The sequence below is a fragment of the Ascaphus truei genome, chromosome 7 (assembly GCF_040206685.1).
Source record: "Ascaphus truei isolate aAscTru1 chromosome 7, aAscTru1.hap1, whole genome shotgun sequence".
NCBI lineage: Eukaryota > Metazoa > Chordata > Amphibia > Anura > Ascaphidae > Ascaphus > Ascaphus truei.
This window is the reverse complement of record NC_134489.1, coordinates 69716768-69737595: the sequence shown is the minus strand read 5'-3', so window position 1 is coordinate 69737595 and position 20828 is coordinate 69716768. Positions and strand designations below refer to the sequence as shown.

The 20828-nt window shown below is 40.8% G+C and overlaps 2 protein-coding genes across 5 annotated transcripts in view; one reads left to right on the top strand and one right to left on the bottom strand.

Annotated features, from left to right (window-relative positions):
* Positions 1-5696, top strand: part of PJVK (pejvakin) — a 24399-nt gene extending 18703 nt beyond the window's left edge. For all 4 annotated transcript variants that reach the window (XM_075608969.1, XM_075608970.1, XM_075608972.1 and 1 more), the window contains 4 exons: positions 9-150; positions 1372-1489; positions 3067-3177; positions 4561-5696. In XM_075608969.1, coding sequence (XP_075465084.1) covers positions 9-150; positions 1372-1489; positions 3067-3177; positions 4561-4862 — 673 coding nt within the window. In that variant the 3' untranslated portion in view covers positions 4863-5696. The remainder of the gene's footprint in view (positions 1-8; positions 151-1371; positions 1490-3066; positions 3178-4560) is intronic.
* Positions 4944-20828, bottom strand: FKBP7 (FKBP prolyl isomerase 7). Its single transcript, XM_075608973.1, has 4 exons — positions 20477-20828; positions 16627-16778; positions 10114-10241; positions 4944-7593 (listed from the first exon to the last, which is right to left on the bottom strand). Exons 1-4 carry the CDS (start codon positions 20689-20691, stop codon positions 7432-7434), a joined length of 657 nt encoding a protein of 218 aa, XP_075465088.1. The 5' UTR covers positions 20692-20828; the 3' UTR covers positions 4944-7431.

Sequence of the window (20828 nt, the reverse complement as noted above, 5' to 3'; positions counted from 1 at the left end):
ATTCACAGAAAGATTGACCTAGACCACTGTTTAATCCGTCAGTCACGGCAAAGCAGAAAGGAGGTGTTATGTGTAGTGATGGAAAGCATTCGGACGACCCGTCAGTGTTCTTTATCTGTCCATGCTGGCATGCGGGGAGAAGCGATGAGAGTGAGTTTGTGTGGATGGATCCTTTGTAAAAACTTGTGCTGGACAGAAAGTTAAACAAAAATTTGTCATAGGAGCAGCAGCAACACAAAAAATTAATTCTTCCAGTATATTATTCTGAAGAAAAATATTCACAGCTTCTCAGCACGAGTCTCTGGGTTAAGAACTTACATTTTTTGTGAAGTTCAAAAGAAAATGGTTCTTTCTTCATTAGGAGCAAGGCATTCTCATACAATGGTTGGTTGAAGCTTTCATCTGGAAAACCTAATGAACACATCCTAAATATTAGGGGTCTATGTATTAAGACAAAAGTGGGGCAATACAATTGCACCATATGCATCAAAGAAGAAAATCCTATTGTTTCAATGGGATTTGTTTTTTGATACATCTGGTGCAGGTTATTGGACACAGAATTGCAGCACATTTGCCTTAATTCAGAGACCCATATTATTGTTAAGCATGGCTTAAATGTTGCGGTTGTAACTATGATCGATGTTATGCGTATTACACATTAACACATTGTATCAGTGTTTCTCACTCAGGGTGCCACGGTACCCTGGTGTGCCTTGACCTTCTGCCACGGGTGCTGCGGTTCCCGGGGAAAACACTGTGTTGGCTGCTCAGCGGCTGATTACCACACTTGTTTTATACGGAGAAACTGCGATCCACCTCCTCTCGCAGCCCTGCACAGAGAGGAGGTGGATCGCCCGTGCCTGCTGAGAAGCTGACATATAGGTGTGAGGGGTTTTTATGTGGTGGGATGCAGGGGGCTTTGTGTGGGGAATATCAAGGTGTGAGGACGTTGTTTCGGGAGGGGCAAGTGATCATGGTTTTATATGGGGAGGGGCATGGAGATTAGTTATTTTGTATGGGGAGAGAGGAGGTGTGTAGTTTGATTATGAGAAGGGGGTGATTGGTGTGTGTGTGTAAGGGCAGTGATGAGTGTGGTATGCATAAGCTGTGTGGGCAGCGGTTGAGTGGTCTGTGTATGTATGAGAAGGGGAAGGTGAGTTGGGTGTGTTGCGTATAAGAGAAGGTGGGGGGAATGTGGAGTGTGTAACAATGGGGTGAGTGTTGTGTGTCCATATGAGAGTGGTGTGTGCTTTATGAGGAAAGTGAGTGGAGTGCATGTGAGTGAGAAGGGGTGAGTGGAGTCTAATGAGCATAGATGCCCTGAGATTTAAAAAACCCTTCAATGTAAATCCTTTTCTTTTTTTATCTCAGTTTCATATTATCGAAGATCAAAATTATAAAGGACGTGACAAAGCAATTGTTTTTCCAGCACACACGACCATTGCATTTAGTGTTTTTGATCTGTACATTCATCTGGATGGTCACTTTGGTAAGCTCTGTGCTAGAATAAATGTCATTTTGTGGAAGAAATCTGTACACACTTTGGCACAATAAAGCAATATCCGGCCTTGTTTGCATTACATGGTAACATACATTATCACACTGATTGTAATTATAACACTAAAAAGACATGCAGCATAATAAACTGACCCTGGGTTAATGAAGGTGAACGGGCTTCCTTAATACCACACTGATGGTTATAGTGATACATATACAAAATGACCAAATATGCATGCAATTGATTTAAAAAAAAAAACCTCTTATTAATATTTATTGCAGGCAATATGTATCCATGCATAAATCAACTCATAGGACTTTATCAATTTAAAATGCAAAATCCACTGTTGATTGTGAGTAACCATTCTCTTAACTAAGTATTAACAATCCACAATGGCTATTGTAAAGGAACCCCAGAGTCTGCAACTAATCCAGACAAGGCACCTTCAACAATTGAATAACATCAACTTAAAGTTACATTTCCTTATAAAACAGCACAGCCTATTTCTGCACTGACAAAGCTTCTATAACTGGCGACTGACTACATCTTTCTACATGCGTCACCCTTAAGACCAATTACATGTGAAACTTGACACATGGAGATGTACTCTATCTCGCCTTCATATCAAAGCCGCAAAGACGTTGCTGCATCAGTCTGTATTAGTCAGTACAGGCATACCCCGCTTTAAGGACACTCACTTTAAGTACACTCGCGAGTAAGTACATATCGCCCAATAGTCAAACGGCAGCTCACACATGCGCCTGTCAGCACGTCCTGAAAAGCAGTACTGGCTCCCTACCTGTACCGAAGCTGTGCGCAAGTGGGGAGACTATAGACTATAGAGCCTGTTACACATGCGTTAGTTATATCAGTTTTGCACGTATATGATGTTTGCAGTACAGTACATGCATCGATAAGTGGGAAAAAGGTAGTGCTTCACTTTAAGTACATTTTCGCTTTACATACATGCTCCAGTCCCATTGCGTACGTTAATGCGGGGTATGCCTGTATATAGTTGGTGGAAGTGCCATAAAAAATTATTTGTATTGTGTCTGATTTTGGGGGACCTGTACCTTATTAAACCTGTGGTAAGAGCTCCTGAGACAGTTTGAAAGTTGTTTGCCATATTTATGCGGTAAGATCAGAATTTCCAACCCCCCACTTTTTTCTTATTTTTTTTTTAAAAAGCTCCCTCATCCCAAAAAAAAAACCTTACAGATGAAGGTTTGTAAATATATAAATATTAGTACCCCAAGCACTAAACTTTGATCATTTAAAGTATCCACTATAGGGGCTCATATATCAAAGTCTACCCAAAAATAGCACACATTTATCAAAGACAAAATTCCATTAAAGCTGTAGGATTTATTTCTCTTCAATAATCTGGTACAGGGATTTTATTTTTTTTGCACTAGTTTTGTTCTGTCTCTGCAGCCGGGAAACTTTGATACATAACCCCCAAATGTAAATATGAGAACTGAAATGTGTTCTCATAAACTGTGCTTTGTGGTCAATAAGATGATCTGTAGAAGACCCACAACTGGCTTTGCTTCTGCTTGGTTTCACAGAGTTATGTGTATCAACAACCTCAAAAGGAGGATTTGAGAAAGAACCAACCCGATCATTTTCATTAAGCAATATAAGGAACAGCCTATTCCGATCTGGCATCATGTTTAGGGGTAAGCATAATAAGCACAAAGTCGTTATCATTTTAATTCTCAGAAAGTTGATATGTAAGCTATAACATGTTTGTACTATTAAGGCCTGATTGGGATGAGGTAGATAATAAAGTTTGTACATCTCCACTTGTCTAAACTGAGGCGTTTATAGCCACTACATTATTTTATGAAAAGAGCTAGTCCCACCTTCAAATAATAGTTACTGGCGTTTATTTTAGAAGAGGCTTTATATTTCAGAAAATATATTGGGTACAATGGCGTAGAACCAAATAAATTAATCTAACTTTGTGGAAGATGACTTAAGGCCTTATTCTATACTGTCCAAAGCGGCCGTTCATGCTGTTTTCGGCCCAAATCCCATATTGAAGTTAATGGTGATTTTCAGTCTAAAACATCCTCCTTGGGAGTTTATAGAATTACCCCCTTAATGCAGTGTGAGGTTAAATCCTTTCCATTAATGTGACCTGTTAAATGTGTTACATAGTAGATGAGGTTGAAAAAAAGACCATCAAGTTCAACCTATGTTAAATTTTAGATGACAGATACTCATTCTAGATTTGTATTTACACTAATGTATATTGATCCAGAGGAAGGCAAACAAAATAAAACTCCAGTGAAACATCATCCAAAGATGTCTCATTAGGGGAAAAACAAATTATTTCCTGACTCCAGTAATGGCAATCAGAATTCTTCCTGTATCAACATCCTTCCCATGTTTCCTTATTTGGTATACCTGTTTACCTTTCCTAGAAGATATCTATTGTATCTGCCATCACAGGCTCCTTGGGTAATGAATTCCACATTTAACTGGCCGTAATGTAAAAAACCCTTTCCTTTGTTGGTGAAATCTCCTTTCCTCCATCTTTAAGGGACGACCCTGTGTCGTTTGTACTATCCTTTGGATGAATAGTTCTTTGTGCTGCAAAATTATTGACAGGTGAAGTACAGTAAGACTTCAATTCTTTTAAATAAAGGATGTTTAATAACCATGACAGGTATTCATGCAAAGAGATTATTATATTCAATGTAAATACAAAAATTTAAAAATATTTTATCCCAGTGCAAAATTGATTATGTCCTCAAATAGCCTTTGCTCAAAATGAATAGAATTGTGTCTTTGGTAAAAGCAGTGCTGTTTTTTGCACCAGCATTATATCTATTTTGTAGCAGGGATACTGTAGGCTGTCTTTTATGTGATGACAGATTGGCTTATACTTTCTCCCTGGATATAAAAATGTTACACTTTTTAGAAAAACAGTATCGTGTAAAAAAATGTTGTGTAATAGAGTAGTAAACAAAAATACTAAATCTTGTGAAGCTTGTACTGTATATGACTCTACAATGGTAATTAATAATAATGTATCGGTTGTATGTTTTGTTCAGGTAAAAGGACAATGGATATCATTGCTAATTCAGACTCGTATATTGATGACATTTTTTCGGATTATTATGAGAAGGCTGCCAGCATGACCGATATTTCCACAACCTATATCCGAGAAGGGGCTCACCTCCGTGTTAACTTGCTCAATAACAACATTCCAAAGGGACCATGTGCGCTCTGTGGCATGGGAAACTCCAAAAGAGAAACAGTATACGGGTGTTTTGAGTGTTCTTTCAATGGACAGAAATATGTAAGGCTGCATGCTGTACCCTGTTTTGACCTCTGGCATAAAAGACTGAGGTAAATAAATAATATAGATGTGCCTATTGGTTAAATCTCAGGTATAATTGTGCCACTGTCCTTTTAAAAAGTAAGCAAAATGGATTTAGACATAAAGGCTCAGATTTATTAAATGGTGCAAAATTGTAAGACATGTTATGAACCATTCAAGTGAATGGGACAGAGGTGCCATAAGACTTGGCACTATATACAGTAGGAAACATCGATCACATTCTCTGTAATTGATTACCATTCTTTATAATGCATCAAAGTCTCTCAGTTGAATACCTGGGGCAAAAACATCCTGTTTTCTATTGGACTTTTTCTTTAACACTGGCGCAGATTATTTACCCAGGTTTTGCTTCAGTTTTTCACTTAGGAGACTTTGATATTTTGCCCCCAGAATCACTGATCAAAATGAAGACGCACGGTCAGAAACGCATTTCAGATAGTACGGTACTTAATTTTTAATTAAAACTCCCTGGACACAGCTACCAAAACATGCACGCTATTTATATGTTCTAATTACAGAAACAAGGGAATTCATTTTTCATTAGATCCTTTTCCTGAAAGTGTAGATTTATTCAAATAAATGGTACTTACTCCGTATGCTTGGACTATTACAAACACATACACATTCCATTTATAATATAACTATTGTTCCTTTGTCAGACAAAACAATTGCATCAGATATGTCAAAGAAGAAATCCTATTGATTGCAATTGCATGTTTTCCTGACACACATGCTGCAGATTTTTTATGGCCCAGGATTACACTACATTGGGGGTCAATTTTGTGATACTTAGCACGGTCCACTTTTTGTTTGTGTGAATTTAGTTATTTTGTATGTCAATAATAAAGCTAGGTTTTTCAAACTGGTTGCATTATCATACTTTTTATTAATAGTGGTTGGGTGATTCTATGGTTTTGGTTTTGTTGATATAAAATTGTGTTTTGTTTTCTTATACAACGAGCAAAGCAATGTTAGAAAGTCTGTGGGAAAGGGCTTCAAAACTGTCAATTGATTAATTTAGTACAAAATTCAATGAATGTCTTGGAATTCATCATTCTGGGAACTCAATGTGATTATGTTGCATCCAAAAGAATTCGAGGTATTCTTTGAGAAAACACTTGATTTTGAAGCAAATAATTCTAGAAAGCTGTTTATAGCGTATAAATTAATCTAGCAACTGTGTACAAGATACATTAAATTTCACAGATGGAGCAGGTTTCATTGTTTCCTCTGTAGTGTGTTGGTGGGATACGTTTTGATATTCTGCAACATTGCCATTAAATCCTATATAAACTCTGCGATATTCTGTTTTAACGGATATGTTGTTATCTGAACAATGTCACATGCTATGTTTATTCAAAAATTACTTCTCTATTTGCCTGTGAGAACTGTATGCTGCCAAAGCTATGATGCAAAGCAGCAGAGAATTGCAGGCAATGAAACATAGCTGCAGTGCTGGGAGATTACCGTTTGCCTGCAGTGTGTTCAAAGGAGCGGTGTCTGCTAATTAAGAACACTGCAGCAGCGCAAGGTCTTACAAATTAAATAGTAAAATAGCACTTGCACGTGTCTCCATTAACCTAACATACTAGGCTCAAATATCACACATTTTGTCTAGACATCAACCTAGACAATCTCAGCAGCCACCTCAATACTAGCATTAGCTGAAGCAACGCCACAAAATACCCTCAGAGTCATCAAAGTGTGATCCGCTATATCGCACCCGAATCGTTTTTTATCTGAAATTGAATTTGGGCGCTATACAGTGGATCGTGCTTTGATGACTCCGGGGCTACATATTTTATTCCCCTGCCCACGAATCCCATACCATCTTCATAATTTTTAGCCTCTCAACTACTACATGACTCTTTTTACCACTTTGATGTTGCTGTTTGCTGTCAAGATATTTACTTTTGTATTTACCCATGTGTGTAAATAGTCAGACAGTCCATTGTAACAGACAAAAGCATCAAATAGCACAGGTATATTAGGTAAGGAAATTGCATGCAAATAAGATGGTTTTTTTTGTGGTGATCTTTCTCCATAAATAATTCTTAATGAATATAGTGCAACATAAGATTTTTACATCAAATTGCACTCTGTTTCCAGAAGATGTTGTATGCCAAAACTCCCAGCTTAATGAATAGGCCCCTAAAGGTTATTATAACCTGCAAAAAACGATGCTTCTTTGTGACAAACATGGATACTATTATTCTGCACAAAAAAATATTTGCTTCATTTTTGCCAAGGAATAGGGATTTCTGACTACTGCTTTAAATAAAATGATAGTTACACATGTAACCGTTTAAAACAAACAAATCCCAATTATTCTTACCAAAAACAGATGATTTTATTATGTTTGACCTTTTTCACTGCAGGACATCATAAAAATGACCACCATTTTTTTTTTATTATGACACTTATTTTTTTATATACAAAGTATAGCAACATAAATACCACTCTTCCTCAAAATGAATTTGTTGTAACACTTGCACATTAAAAAAAAAACAAAAACAAATACTGTGACTACTTGCACATTACTAAGGATAAACCAATCAATTTCACAAGAGCGAATCAGTCACTATAATTCATCGTGTCGGTAGACATTGTATTCCTTTGCAGATATGAAGCCATCGCCATCATGGTCATTTTTCTGAAATATATCCGTCAAAATCAGATCACGCATGTTCGGGGCTCGGGTTTTACCATCTTTCCTAAATTCTTCCTTTAAATAATGATTTATCTGTGTAGGAATAGGAACGAAAGAGTGACAATGTTAATGCGATAGGAGTGGAAATCAACATTTTAAAGCAGGAAAATAAATAAGAGATGACCACCTCCTCTATGAAAGAGATCACATATTGCATACATATTTTTTTAGATTTTAGACTACACAATACAATGTGCAAACATCACGGCATAACCTTAAAATAGGCAGTGGTTGCATTAAACATTAAGCAAAGATTTGTCTGAGGTTCAATAGTCAAAGTGGCCTATAAACTGGTGGTGCTGTGTTTGATTAAACGAAGAATCCAAATGTATTAAACCCGGGGGAAAAGTGCTTTGATTTATTTTTTTACAAACAATAATACGCTATTTATTATATACAAAGGAGCAGGTCTTTCTAAAATACATTTATTTATATTTATCTTTGAAAAAAAGGTGAGGTGAGTGTGTAAATAAAACCGTGTTTGGTTAAACAAAATAAAAGGATATTCTTTACCACTAGTTCCAATACAATTTGATCACTGGTTGTGATACCTTTTAATGAACCAACATTAGGGTTCTTTGTAAATTAAACTATAGAATATACAGCTTTCTTAAGCTCTGCACTATAATTTCATCTACAGTGCATAGGAACACTCATGTTAGATTAGTCCAGAACACAGGAGGACAGCCTACTACAAACATGCACTTCTTCTGGACCTGTACAGCACTTCTTCTGGACCTGTACCAGACCTCTGAATGACAGTTATTTATTGAAATCTATAAAGAAACAGGAGAAGGCAATGCAATGAAAGCCAAGTCAATATAACACAACTGAAACTACAATAAAATTACTACGGTGAGCATGGAGTTGTGATTTATCCAAGATTTTTTTTTTACTTTTAAAGACCAATTGCTTATTCAACGAGTCACCACTGCATAGAATATATTTTGTTATACTTAAAGCAGCAATCCCAGTTGCTGTTTTTATTTATTTATTTAATCTGACCTGAACTGTGTGTGTGTGGGGGGGGGGGGGGGGTTCTTCTGAGCTCATCAACGGTGTCCTGACGTCCGAGGACTCACCCGGCTCAAGAGATGTTTGCATTTCTTGTCACCAATAGAAAGTCGCAATGTCAACTCCTGATGATGATGCAGCTTCTCAGTTGGCAGCTGGTGCAAGCACTGACACCAGTGACCATCTTATTTCTCCAATTTTCCCAGTGGACAACCAGTCCACCCCCGGTCTTAGCCACTTCAGAACCAGTTGGGTCCCAATACTGCTAGGGGAGCCCCTGGTTCAGGTAAGATTTTTAAAACAATAATACCTGGGATTGCTGCTTTCAAATATTTTGTCACCGAGATGTTACAGGACATAATGGGATGTGAAGAGTCTTAAATGTAGAAGAATGTTAAATGTTAAAGGACCAACATGGCTACCCACCCATCTTTCCTTTAAATGTAGTTATAATCCTTTGATAAGTAAACTTTGTAAAACATACAGGACACCTGCAAGCTCATATTAAACCCCCAAAATAACCACAACATATATATATAAGCATATAGGTGTCACAGAGGAGTGCTACTGAGCATGGTGATATATATTTAAAACCAGAGATAGAATATGAAACACAGACGGAGCTCAGTGCACATCCAGTGAAACCTATACATGGTACAGTGCCTAAATATATATGTATAGATATCTATTAAATAAAATGGTCTTTTAGTTTAACATTTTGGCCAAAGTGTTGTAAGCCCCTGAGCCACTACACGGCAGACCACATCTCAAGGGTCCCTAACACTAATATAAATTCTTAATAACCTGTGCATTACCATGAAGAATGATTTATAATAAATCTGTCAAAATTAGTTGCATAGTTCTAAGTCTGATTAAAGCTTTTATTAACCTGTACATTACCAGGAAAAGCACTCTGTATTAGATTTGTCACAATCATGCTGCAAGAAGGCAAGTTCCCCTGAGAGTGGGAGATGCTATGGAGTGAGCTTTTAACCATTTAAATGTGGGAGGGGGTGAGCTTCAACAAGATAGGAAGAGCCACCTTCCAATCAGCTAAGACCAGCTGAACAAGATTTGTAAAACATACAGGACACCTGCAAGCTCATATTAAACCCCCAAAATAACCACAGCATGATTGTGACAAATCTAATACAGAGCGCTTTTCCTGGTAATGTACAGGTTAATAAAAGCTTCAATCAGACTTAGAACTATGAAACTAATTTTGACAGATTTATTATAAATCACTCTTCCTGGTAATACACAGGTTATTAAGAATTTATATTAGTGTTAGGGACCCTTGAGATATGGTCTGCCGTGTAGTGGCTCAGGGGCTTACAACACTTTGGCCAAAATGTTAAACTAAAAGACCATTTTATTTAATAGATATTTATACATATATATTTAGGCACTGTACCGTGTATAGGTTTCACTGGATGTGCACTGAGCTCTGTCTGTGTTTCATGTTGTGTCTCTGGTTTTAAATAAGTAAACTTTCCCTGCATTGTGCTTAATCATTAAATAAGAAATAATTAGAATTACCTCATCCTTAGAGAGTTTCTGGTCACTGTCCAAATCTATTTGTTGAAATGCCTCCACACTGCGAGGTCCTTTGTTAATTCCATACAGTTCGATTTCGAAAATCAGTGTTGCGTTAGGTGGAATTTTTTCTTGTTAAAAAAAATGTAAAAAAATAATTGAGCATCGATTTAATTTTTTTTTATATTGTACAATCATTTGCATTGCAAAATAGATTTTCCAGACCTTTATATAAAACACACTTTATTTTATGGGGGAGCACAGAAAGGCATGCAGCATGCAAATAAACCTAGAGGCAAGCAATTCTTAAACAGAGAGATCCTAGCTATTTTATCTTGCGTTACAAAATATTACATCTGAATCTGTTATGTGGGCATGTCAAGTATTGCGATTAGCATTAAAAAGTGTATTATTGTAATAATTATTTAAAGCAGCATTCCAAAAAATAAATAAAAATAAATAAATTATATATATATATAATTTTCCCCCTTTAAAATGTCTGCATCAATACAATCCACACAATGATAAGTAATTAGCCGATCGATCAGAGGAGCACAGCTCGGGGTTCACTACTTGTCCGTCAGTGCAACAGGAGAGGACCAAAGAAGCAAAGTTCTGTGTGGAATATCATGTGACCATGTAGTCACTAGAAACAATTGGCTTACTGCTAGAGAGGGCAGGGCTCAAAAAAGGGGTGTGCCAGAACCTGTTTCAGAAGAGGAAGGGACTTTGTAAATGGTTGCTATAGAAACCAAAAATGCTTGTTACATTATAATACATTAAAAAGTCTTTCAGAGTGTTTTTTTTAAATGTATAAATGCTACAAGTATTTTCTCATAGGACAGAACTAATTTATTTTAAAAAAAACACACATGTAGAATATTGCATGATCTGCAGCTTTAAAGCAGAGGTTGACAAAAATATATAAAAAAAATCACACACGAGTATTCCAATATATTTTTCCTGTATGCCTCTTTCCTATTTTTTATCATTTAATTTAAATGCAGACTGCATAACAATAATCCCTGTAAATTAAGGTTTTCTTGCCACGTAAAAATCGGTTTATGTTTAATGTATCAAGAAAGCAGCCAACAGTATGATTTGTACAGTATTGTCATATGTAAATATTACATACCGTAGGACACTGGGATCTAGCTGCTGTATTGTACTGTTAGTTATAGTCAATTAAATTTGCATTCCAACAATGCACATCAGATCATGACCTTGCAGCAGCTATGTCGGGAAGAGGTGTGGTTACCAAAGCTCTACACGGATTGGCTGATCCCTGGGTGATGTCATGGGTTTCTGGGACTTGTAGTTTATCTATCTGTAAATACTATACGATTGGAAGAGAGGCAGGACTACAACTACCAGAAGCCCCTGCAGAGAAGAGGGGGGATAACATGAATAGCAGCAACAAAAACAGGAGCCAGGAATGAATTTTTAGGCGCTTGGACAGCTGGGATTTTCCCACCCCTGATTTCAAGTATTTAATAAATATATATATATATATATCATAGCATCAGTGTTACTGGGACCAATAAACTACCTTTTTACATTAAAATGCTGCAAAATAAACCGACTGTAGCGCTTGTAACGGAGTAGTGGACATATACACCCAATATATATATAGTTTATGGTAAACATGCAATATTTAAACTATATTATTGTATTCCAATTGGAAATGCCATTCTACAGTTCAAAATGGAAACTCCATTGTACAATATATTGCTTTACTTCTTAACTCCTCCGCTGCCAGAAAGGTCCGTACCATACAAGGCGTTGAGACTTGATTTTATGAGACGGCCTTCCACTGAATTGACATTGTAAGGCTACGCTTATAGTGCCGGCGACAGCGACGTCAGGCTACGGTCCCTGGAAAAATCAAATTGAGATGACTTCCAGCGATCGCGACCAAACTGTCGCGCTTACTCTAAGCGCATGCGACGGTGGCAATGCATTTGTTTTGACGCAATGCTTTTGTTTTGACACGACGTCGCTGCTGCCGGCACTATAAGCGCAGCCTTAGGCCTCGGACATGGTCAAAAAGACCGTGCTGAGGCGCTCTAAGCTGCGCTGAGTGGAAACATTATCCCTGTCAGCGCTGCTTTAGACGGCGCTTCCGCACGCTTCCGCAGGCGTGACTGCCAGAAGCCAATGGCAGTCCGTGACATCGGCGCAGTGACGTGGCGCGCTAGCCCCGCCTTTAGAAAGCCTCCCACCCGGCACACAAGCGCGCTCGCAGACGCTCATGCAGGGACAACAAAAATCTCCTGCTTGAGCAGGAGAGCATGAGCGTCAGCGCTGCCCAGCGCCGCTCCCTGCACCATGTCCCAGGCCTTAGTTTCCTACACCCCAACTCGTGTTGCAGGCCAGCGTAGTAATTAAGGGGATAACCCAGAGAAGGCATGTAGGGGACTGATCATCAGCTCTCTAACAGCTACTTAAAATGTTACCCCCATGTTGCATGGCTGCAGGAGCAGTGTGTGCCATTAATAAGGCAATGCATTAAATCACTGTGCATTTATTTTAGCTCTCAAAAATGATGTCATACAAAACAGAAGATTTGGAGGTGTTGTTTGATACACTTGTGATAATGAAATGCATGTATTGAACATGTATTGCATCAAATGATAAATGCCTCATGTTTTACTCAGATCATATTTCAAAAGACAGATTTTATTTTAACCAACGCCGCATTTTGTTCGTAGAGCTACCCCCCCCTCCCCCTCCCTTAAATAAACCCACAATTTATTTTTTTTAAATGTTGGACCTGTCCAGCACCAATGTGGTTAACTATACTAGCAGTGAAGAGCTTTTCAGGAAACACCAGCATGACATATAGAGCAGAACATTTTGGAAAGCACAGAAATGAAACAAACTGCATTTCTGCAGGAAGTTAGGAGAGAAATACATACCACAGCAAAAGAAGCAGACAGACAAAAAGTCACATGCATTTTCTGTTACAAGGTTAGCCAGCGATCTTTCCCCGCATGCACTGATACTCTGACAGTGTGGAAATGATGGATGCTGTAGAGGGGGGGAAAAAGGCATGTTTCATTGCTATAGAGTAGAGGTGGGCAACACGATATTCTGCAGGGACTGCATGGCTGGACCTTGATCCCGCCAAAGCAGCAGTGCACAAACTGGGGGTTATACCCCACAGGGGGGGGGGGGGGCAGGAGAATTTGCAGGGGGGGGGGGGACGCGGGCTGTTACAGAGGCCCCGCGCTCTTCCCCCAGGCATTTAATTTAATGCCGGGGGAGGCATGTGGCCTCTGTAACTTCACTTACCTACTTGCAGCCGGGCCTTTGGCGATGCGCCACCATGGCATTTGACGCAGCGGGTCGTGACGTCACGCGGCGCTATGGCAACGCGCATCAAATGACGCTGTGGGGACACTTGACCCGCAACGTTATTTGAAGCAGTGCCTTTGGTGGAGGGTGTGGGAGAACGCTGCCTAATGCCAGTTTGCTGGCAAATCCTGAGCTGCTCCTCTTCTTGCACTGGAAATGAATGATCAGCACAGGAGAGGAGCAGCAACCACCCTGTCATTAAGCAGCTATGATCCGCAGCAGCAGTGACATTCCTGCACTAGGGAGAGAAGGAGAATGGATTGCTGGAGTAAGCAGATGTTGGGGGCTACAGGTGAAGACCCCACAGACTGCCCTGTTGCCCACCAATGCTGCAAAATGACACATAGTAGCATATGTTAGAGTTGCAATCACATGAAAGCGGTCAGCCACACAAGACCTTCTGTACCATTTTAACTTGACTTCATACTTCTAGACACATTTGTTTGAATGTAGGTGTAACCCCCAACATTTTTAATGCACACATCGTAATACAATACATCCTGGAATACACAATACTGACTGCTTCTGTGACAAGCTAATTCATTCCAACATGTAAGTGTTCAAAGCTTATTGAAGTGAAACTTCCTTAGTGGCACCTCATTCGTGATGGGGCAAAAAAGAATTGTGGAGACAGAAATGAAACGGATGTGACGTCAGTGCTGGCAGTTGAGGCCGGGCTGTGTTCTGGCTCAGCCCGACCCCAACACTGACATCACACCCGCTCCACAAATCAGATGCGGCGGCGGCGATAGCCGCCGGCGCCGCTCCTAATCACCCCCCACACCCCACCCAGCCCCACACCCCCCACACACCATGACATATGCGGCGGCGATAGCCGCCGCTCCTAACGGCCGCTGACATGCTGCGCAGCCTCTCTCCTCCCTACCTCCGCTTTCCTGCGTCCCGCTGACTCAGCGCCGCCGGGGTCGAGGAGAGGAGCCCAGGGATCATGGAGGGTATCCGCCGCCGCAGCTCATAACGAGCTCTGCTCCCCCCACCCGCTGACATGCGGCGGCGGCAGCCCTCAAAATTTAATTGCCGCCACTCCTGCTGACCTCCCTCGGCCGAGGCATGGAACGGGGGGGGGGGGGGGGGTAGAGTGAGCTGCGTTCCCCACAGCACCAAGCCAGCTCCCGCTGACGATGACACGCTGCCCCCCTTCCCCGCCGACACTGCCTCTGCCCACGCAGCACTTCCGGAGGGGGGGGGCCTTTATTAGGTATCTGCCCGGTGCCCGGTGCCCGGTGCGGCCGCGTCTCGCCGGGGGGTGGGGGGGGGGGGCGAGGAGAGACTCAGGCAGAGCCGCCGCGGGTCCGCAGCTCTGCCTGTCTGTGAGGGGGGGGGGGAGGAGAGTCTCAGGCAGAGCCGCCGCGGGTCCGCAGCTCTGCCTGTCTGTGAGGGGGGGGGGGGGAGGGAGGAGAGTCTCAGGCAGAGCCGCCGCGGGTCCGCAGCTCTGCCTGTCTGTGAGGGGGGGGGGGGGAGGGAGGAGAGTCTCAGGCAGAGCCGCCGCGAGTCCGCAGCTCTGCCTGTCTGTGAGGGGGGGGGGAGGAGTCAGGAGAGAGGGGGCAGGACACAGAAAGAGAGACACACATACAGTGACAGACACACACACATACATATAGACACACACAGACACACACACTGACTGACACACATACACACACATACACACTGACTGACACACATACACACACACTGACTGACACACATGCACACACACTGACACATACACACACACTGACTGACACACATGCACACACACTGACACATACACACACACTGACTGACATACACACACACTGACTGACATACACACACTGACTGTGAATAGGTTAGGGGGATGTGTGAGGTGCAGGGGGGCTGCGCATACGTCACACGGTCACACGCACGCACACGGTCACACACACACGCACATGGTCACGCACACACACACAGTCACACGCACACACACACAGTCACACGCACAGTCAGTCGCGCGCACAGTCAGTCGCGTGCACACGCACTGTCACGTGCACTGTCACGTGCACTGTCACGCGTACACGCACTGTCACGCGCACAGTCACACAGTAACACGCACAGTAACACGCAGTCGCACAGTCACACGCACAGTCGCACAGTCACACAGTCACACGCACACACACACAGTCACGCACACACACACAGTCACGCACACACGAGGAATTCACGCTTAGTGCAAATACAAGGGATGTGTACGCATGTTCTAAGTCAAATTTATTTGCGTTTTGTCAATGAAATTGTATTTTGATTTTTAATTAAAACATCACCAATACAAATACAATTTCTGTGACAAAAGTCAAAGAAGTTTCACTTACTATGCGCGTGCACAGCACACACAGCTTTTTTTACAATACAGGGGGTCGTCACTATCCGATGGGCCGTTATCCATTGAACGGATTATCCAACGCCAGGAAATGCATGCCGCTGAATGCATTATCCGATGTCCGAACAGATTATTTTTTGACGCTCACTGCTGCGGATTAACATTGGTTTGCAGGACCGCCGGTACCTTTTCTTCAAAAATTATAGATTCACCAAGCTGCAATACGGGGTCCCCCGATCAAGTCGATGGCAGATATTGCCAGATAGGGGTGCGATACCCCGTAGAGCGGCTTGATGAATCCCGGCCATAGTGGTAACCCCTTTTACAACTGGTATATGTGCTAGAAACAGTTGCCGCCATAGGTACCACACTATTAAAACATAGAACATCCTATTCTCACACAAGACCTTATTCAATATGATTGAAGTCGTCTTTCTTTTGCTCCGAGACGCTCTAGCCAAATGATCAGAAATACTGTAGATTGCCTTAGTAATTGTTTGGCAACTGGGCCTGAAATGTGGCTAAATACTTGCTTAATGCACTTAGAATAAAATGTTATGGCTCATAAAATAAATGTGGCACTGCAGTTTTCATACTTAAAAGTTATAAAATTAAGTTTGTGCCATGCATTAATGACAATAAACATCAGACTAATTAGCTGGGGTATGATCTACTGAAACAGAAAAAGTTATTTTGTAAGTTGCTTCTAAAAAAGGTTTATACTCCTCTGTGCCCATGTAAATATGCGGAAAAAATAAAAATCATATATACATATAGTATTTTAGCGGAAAGAATGTTAAAATGAAATCTTGTCTTACCGAAACCTTTTGGTCCATAGGCTAATGAAGAAGGAATGACCACTTTTCTTTTTTCCCCAGGACACATATCCATCAAGGCTATATCAAGTCCTTTTATCACTTGGCCAACCCCGAGAACAAACCACTTTGGGTGCCCGTCTTTTTCGGAACGACTAGATGCAAAAGAATAATGATTAGTAATTCCATGCAGTTTTCAAACGTAAAATCCCTGAGTAGGTGATACAAGACCACCCAGCTCTTTAAAACAAACAAAAAAAAAAAACTTACCATTATAGATAGACAGGCAAAGTACGTGGCAAATAGGGGTAGAACAAAATGGCCACCGACAACGGTCGTTTTAAATATCCCTATGAATTTAAAGATGGCTGAAAACAGGAAGTAGTCCAGTAGCCATGTCTTCTGTTTTGGTGTGATCAGCATTCATTTGAACTATTTTACGTTTCGGTTCCACCCCCTAGCCCCCCCAAACACTAAAAATTCACCCAACGGATTCTTACAAATCGTGTGTGCGTATCCTATTTTACTAGTGTCTCTCAAGATAGCAATATAGATATATATACGGTATATAGAAACACAAACATAACCGCATCAAAACCAATACAAGTAAACTAGATCAAAAGCTACAAATATACCAAGATAAGGTATGTACCGGTGCTATAGGTCAGAATATATGACAACACAAAAAAGACAGAAAGTCCCAAAACAAGCACTCAGATCTAAAGAATACAAAAAGCTAAACAAAAAAGGACCTTTTTTGTTTAGCTTTTTGTATTCTTTAGATCTGAGTGCTTGTTTCGGGACTTTCTGTCTTTTTTGTGTTATATATATATATATATATATATATATATATATATATATATATATATATAGTTAGGTCCGGAAATAATTGGACACTGATACAAGTTTTGTTATTTTGGCTGTGTATCAAAATAAATTCAAGTTACAGTTAAATAATGAATATGGGGTTAAAGTGCAGTCTATCAGCTTTAATTTGAGGGTATTCACATCCAAATTGGAGGAAGGGTTTAGGAACTACATCTCTTTAATATGTAGCCCCCTCTTTTTCAAGGGACCAAAAGTAATTGGACAATTGACTCAAAAGCTGTTTCATGGACAGGTGTGGGCTATTACTTCGTTCTTTCATCATCAACTAAGCAGGTAAAAGGTCTGGAGTTGATTCCAGATGTGGCATTCGCATTTGGAAGCTGTTGCTGTGAAACCACAACATGCGGTCAGAAGAGCTCTCAATGCAAGTGAAACAGGGCATCCTTAGGCTGCAAATAAAAAAAAATCCATCAGAGAGATAGCAGAAACATTAGGAGTGGCCAAATCAACAGTTTGGTACATTCTGAGAAAAAAAGAACGCACTGGTGAGCTCTGCAACACAAAAAGGACTGGACATCCACGGAAGACAACGGGGGGGATGATCGTAGGATCCTTCCATGGTAAAGAAAAACCCCTTCACAACATCCAGCCAAGTGAAGAACACTCTCCAGGAGGTAGGCATATCATTATCCAACTCTACTATAAAGAGAAGACTTCACGAGAGCAAATACAGAGGGTTCACCACAAGGTGCAAACCATTCATAAGCCTCAAGAATAGAAAGGCCAGATTAGACTTTGCCAAACAATATCTTAAAAAGCCAGCCCAGTTCTGGAACAACATTCTTTGGACAGATGAAACTAAGATCAACCTGTACCAGAATGATGGGAAGAAAAAAGTATGGAGAAGACTTGGAACGGCTCATGATCCGAAGCATACCACATCATCTGTAAAACACGGTGGAGGCAGTGTGATGGTATGGTCATGCATGACTTACAATGGCACTAGTGTTTATTGATGATGTGACAGAAGAGAGAAGCAGCCGGATGAATTCTGAAGTGTATAGGGATATATTGTCTGCTCAAATTCAGCCAAATTCAGCAAAGTTGATTGGACGGCGCTTCACTTTACAGATGGAAAATGACCCAAAACATACTGCGAAAGCAACCCAGGAGTTTTTTTAAGGCAAAGAAGTGGAATATTCTGCAATGGACGAGTCAATCACCTGATCTCAACCCGATCGAGCATGCATTTCACTTGCTAAAGACAAAACTTAAGGCAGAAAGACCCACGAACAAACAACAACTGAAGACAGCTGCAGTAAAGGCCTGGCAAAGCATCACAAAGGAGGAAACCCAGCGTTTGGTGATGTCCATGCGTTCCACACTTCAAGCAGTCATTGCCTGCAAAGGATTCTCGACAAAGTATTAAAAATGAACATTTTATTTATGATTGTGTTAATTTGTCCAATTACATTTGAGCCCCTGAAATAAGGGGACTGTGTATGAAAATGGTTGCAATTCCTAAACGTTTCATACGATAATTTTGTTCAACCCCTTGAATTAAAGCTGAAAGTCTGCACTTCTATTGCATCTCGGTTGTTTAATTTCAAATTCATTGTGGTGGCGTATAGAGTCACAATTATGAAAATGGTGTCAGTGTCCAATTATTTCCGGACCTAACTGTATATCCCTCTACCCACAAACCTCCCTCTAAATCAGGGGTGCTCAACTCAAGTCCTCAAGACTCATTAAATGCCGGTGGATCGCGCAAGGCCTCTATAACACACTTACCTTACAGCGACGCGTTGTCATGGTAACTAGTGTCGCGGGGTCACGTTACCATGGCAACATGACGTCACATGACCCCGCGTGTTATTTGACGCCGAGCAAGGGGGGGTTAGTTATACCGTTTCTCTCAGGGTGATTGAATCTTTCTAAGAAAGTCAATTATACTGATAACATTTATAAAAAATAATGTTTTATGACCTTCCAAATTGAGCTGCCCATGTAAACCCATTAATTGCCAGAGGGAGCAGTAACAACAGACAATACCCCTAGTGTGACCCTTAAAATGCACAGTATTACCCTGATTTTCTGTACACACATCAGGTTTCCCTTTAGGCCGCGCTTATAGTGCCGGCGACGCGAACGATGACGTCACCCGTCGCCATTGCAAAAGTTGAATTTCAATTTTAAGCGACGTCGTTGGCTACAAGGCAAGTGACGCCAGAAAAGGGGGAGGGCATAGGCACGGGGAAGCTCCTGATTGGCCGCAAGGGGAGACCGTCGCCAAAAAAAATCAAAAACAGTGACTGCCAGATTTTTGGTAGCACTGTTGCTCCGTCGCCTGCACTATAAGCGCCGACGACGGCGACAATGCATTTGTTTTGATGCGACGTCGCGTCGCCATCACCATAAGCGCAGCCTTAGGCTTTGATAGGCTTATTCTTTAAAATGATAATTTGCACATATAAATTGTTCCCACTGAGTTCAATAGAAAAATACTCTTAAAAAGTCTGCAGCCCACTTACATTTAAATTATATTCACTAGCTTGAAACAAGCAGAAATGACACACTGCTCAACTCCAGTCCTAAAGCTCTCCCCCCCCCCCCCCCCTTCCAACAGGTCAGGTATTCAGGATATCCCAGTTTCAGCACTGGTGGCAAAATCAGAGGCTCAGTCAAAGAGCATTTGATTGAGCCACCGGTGCTGAAGCTGCGATATCCTGAAACCCTGACCTGTTGAGGTGGCTTGAGGACTGGAGCCGAGCACTCCTGGTTTAACAGACAGTATTACAAAATCATCACGGATATTAAAACAAATATATATGAATTGTTCTATAAAATGTTTATTTGTTCATGCAAATTACAACATCAGAATGGATCAGAGGCACTGACACATGTCCTAGACATTAATAAAAATAACGCTAACTTTAAGTTATTTTAAAGTTAACTCTTTTTATGAAAAGGGATAATATATATATATATATATATATATATATATATATATAACAGTCACACCTACCTGCAGTAAAATTTGGAAAGATCTTTGGCCAGGTATCCATCATAATGTGCGTTTACAAGGTCCCCCCTCTTGCTCTTTTGGGTACAATCACTAGGAACATACAGCACTTCTATCTTAACTTCTTCCTCTGCATTTTCTTCCTTCTGCCCCTGGATGTGGACAGTAAGTAGGCTATATGCCTGCAAAAAGAGTATTAGTTTGGCGCAGAAATGCATAGCTGCAAAATCAGTCCTTCCCAGATAACAGCAGAAGCCCCTTTGATCCTCTCAGTATATTCACTATACACGTGGCACTCTTCAACAAAAAAAGACGGCAAATAGTTTTGTCTTCCAAGTCAGGCTAAAAGAAAGCT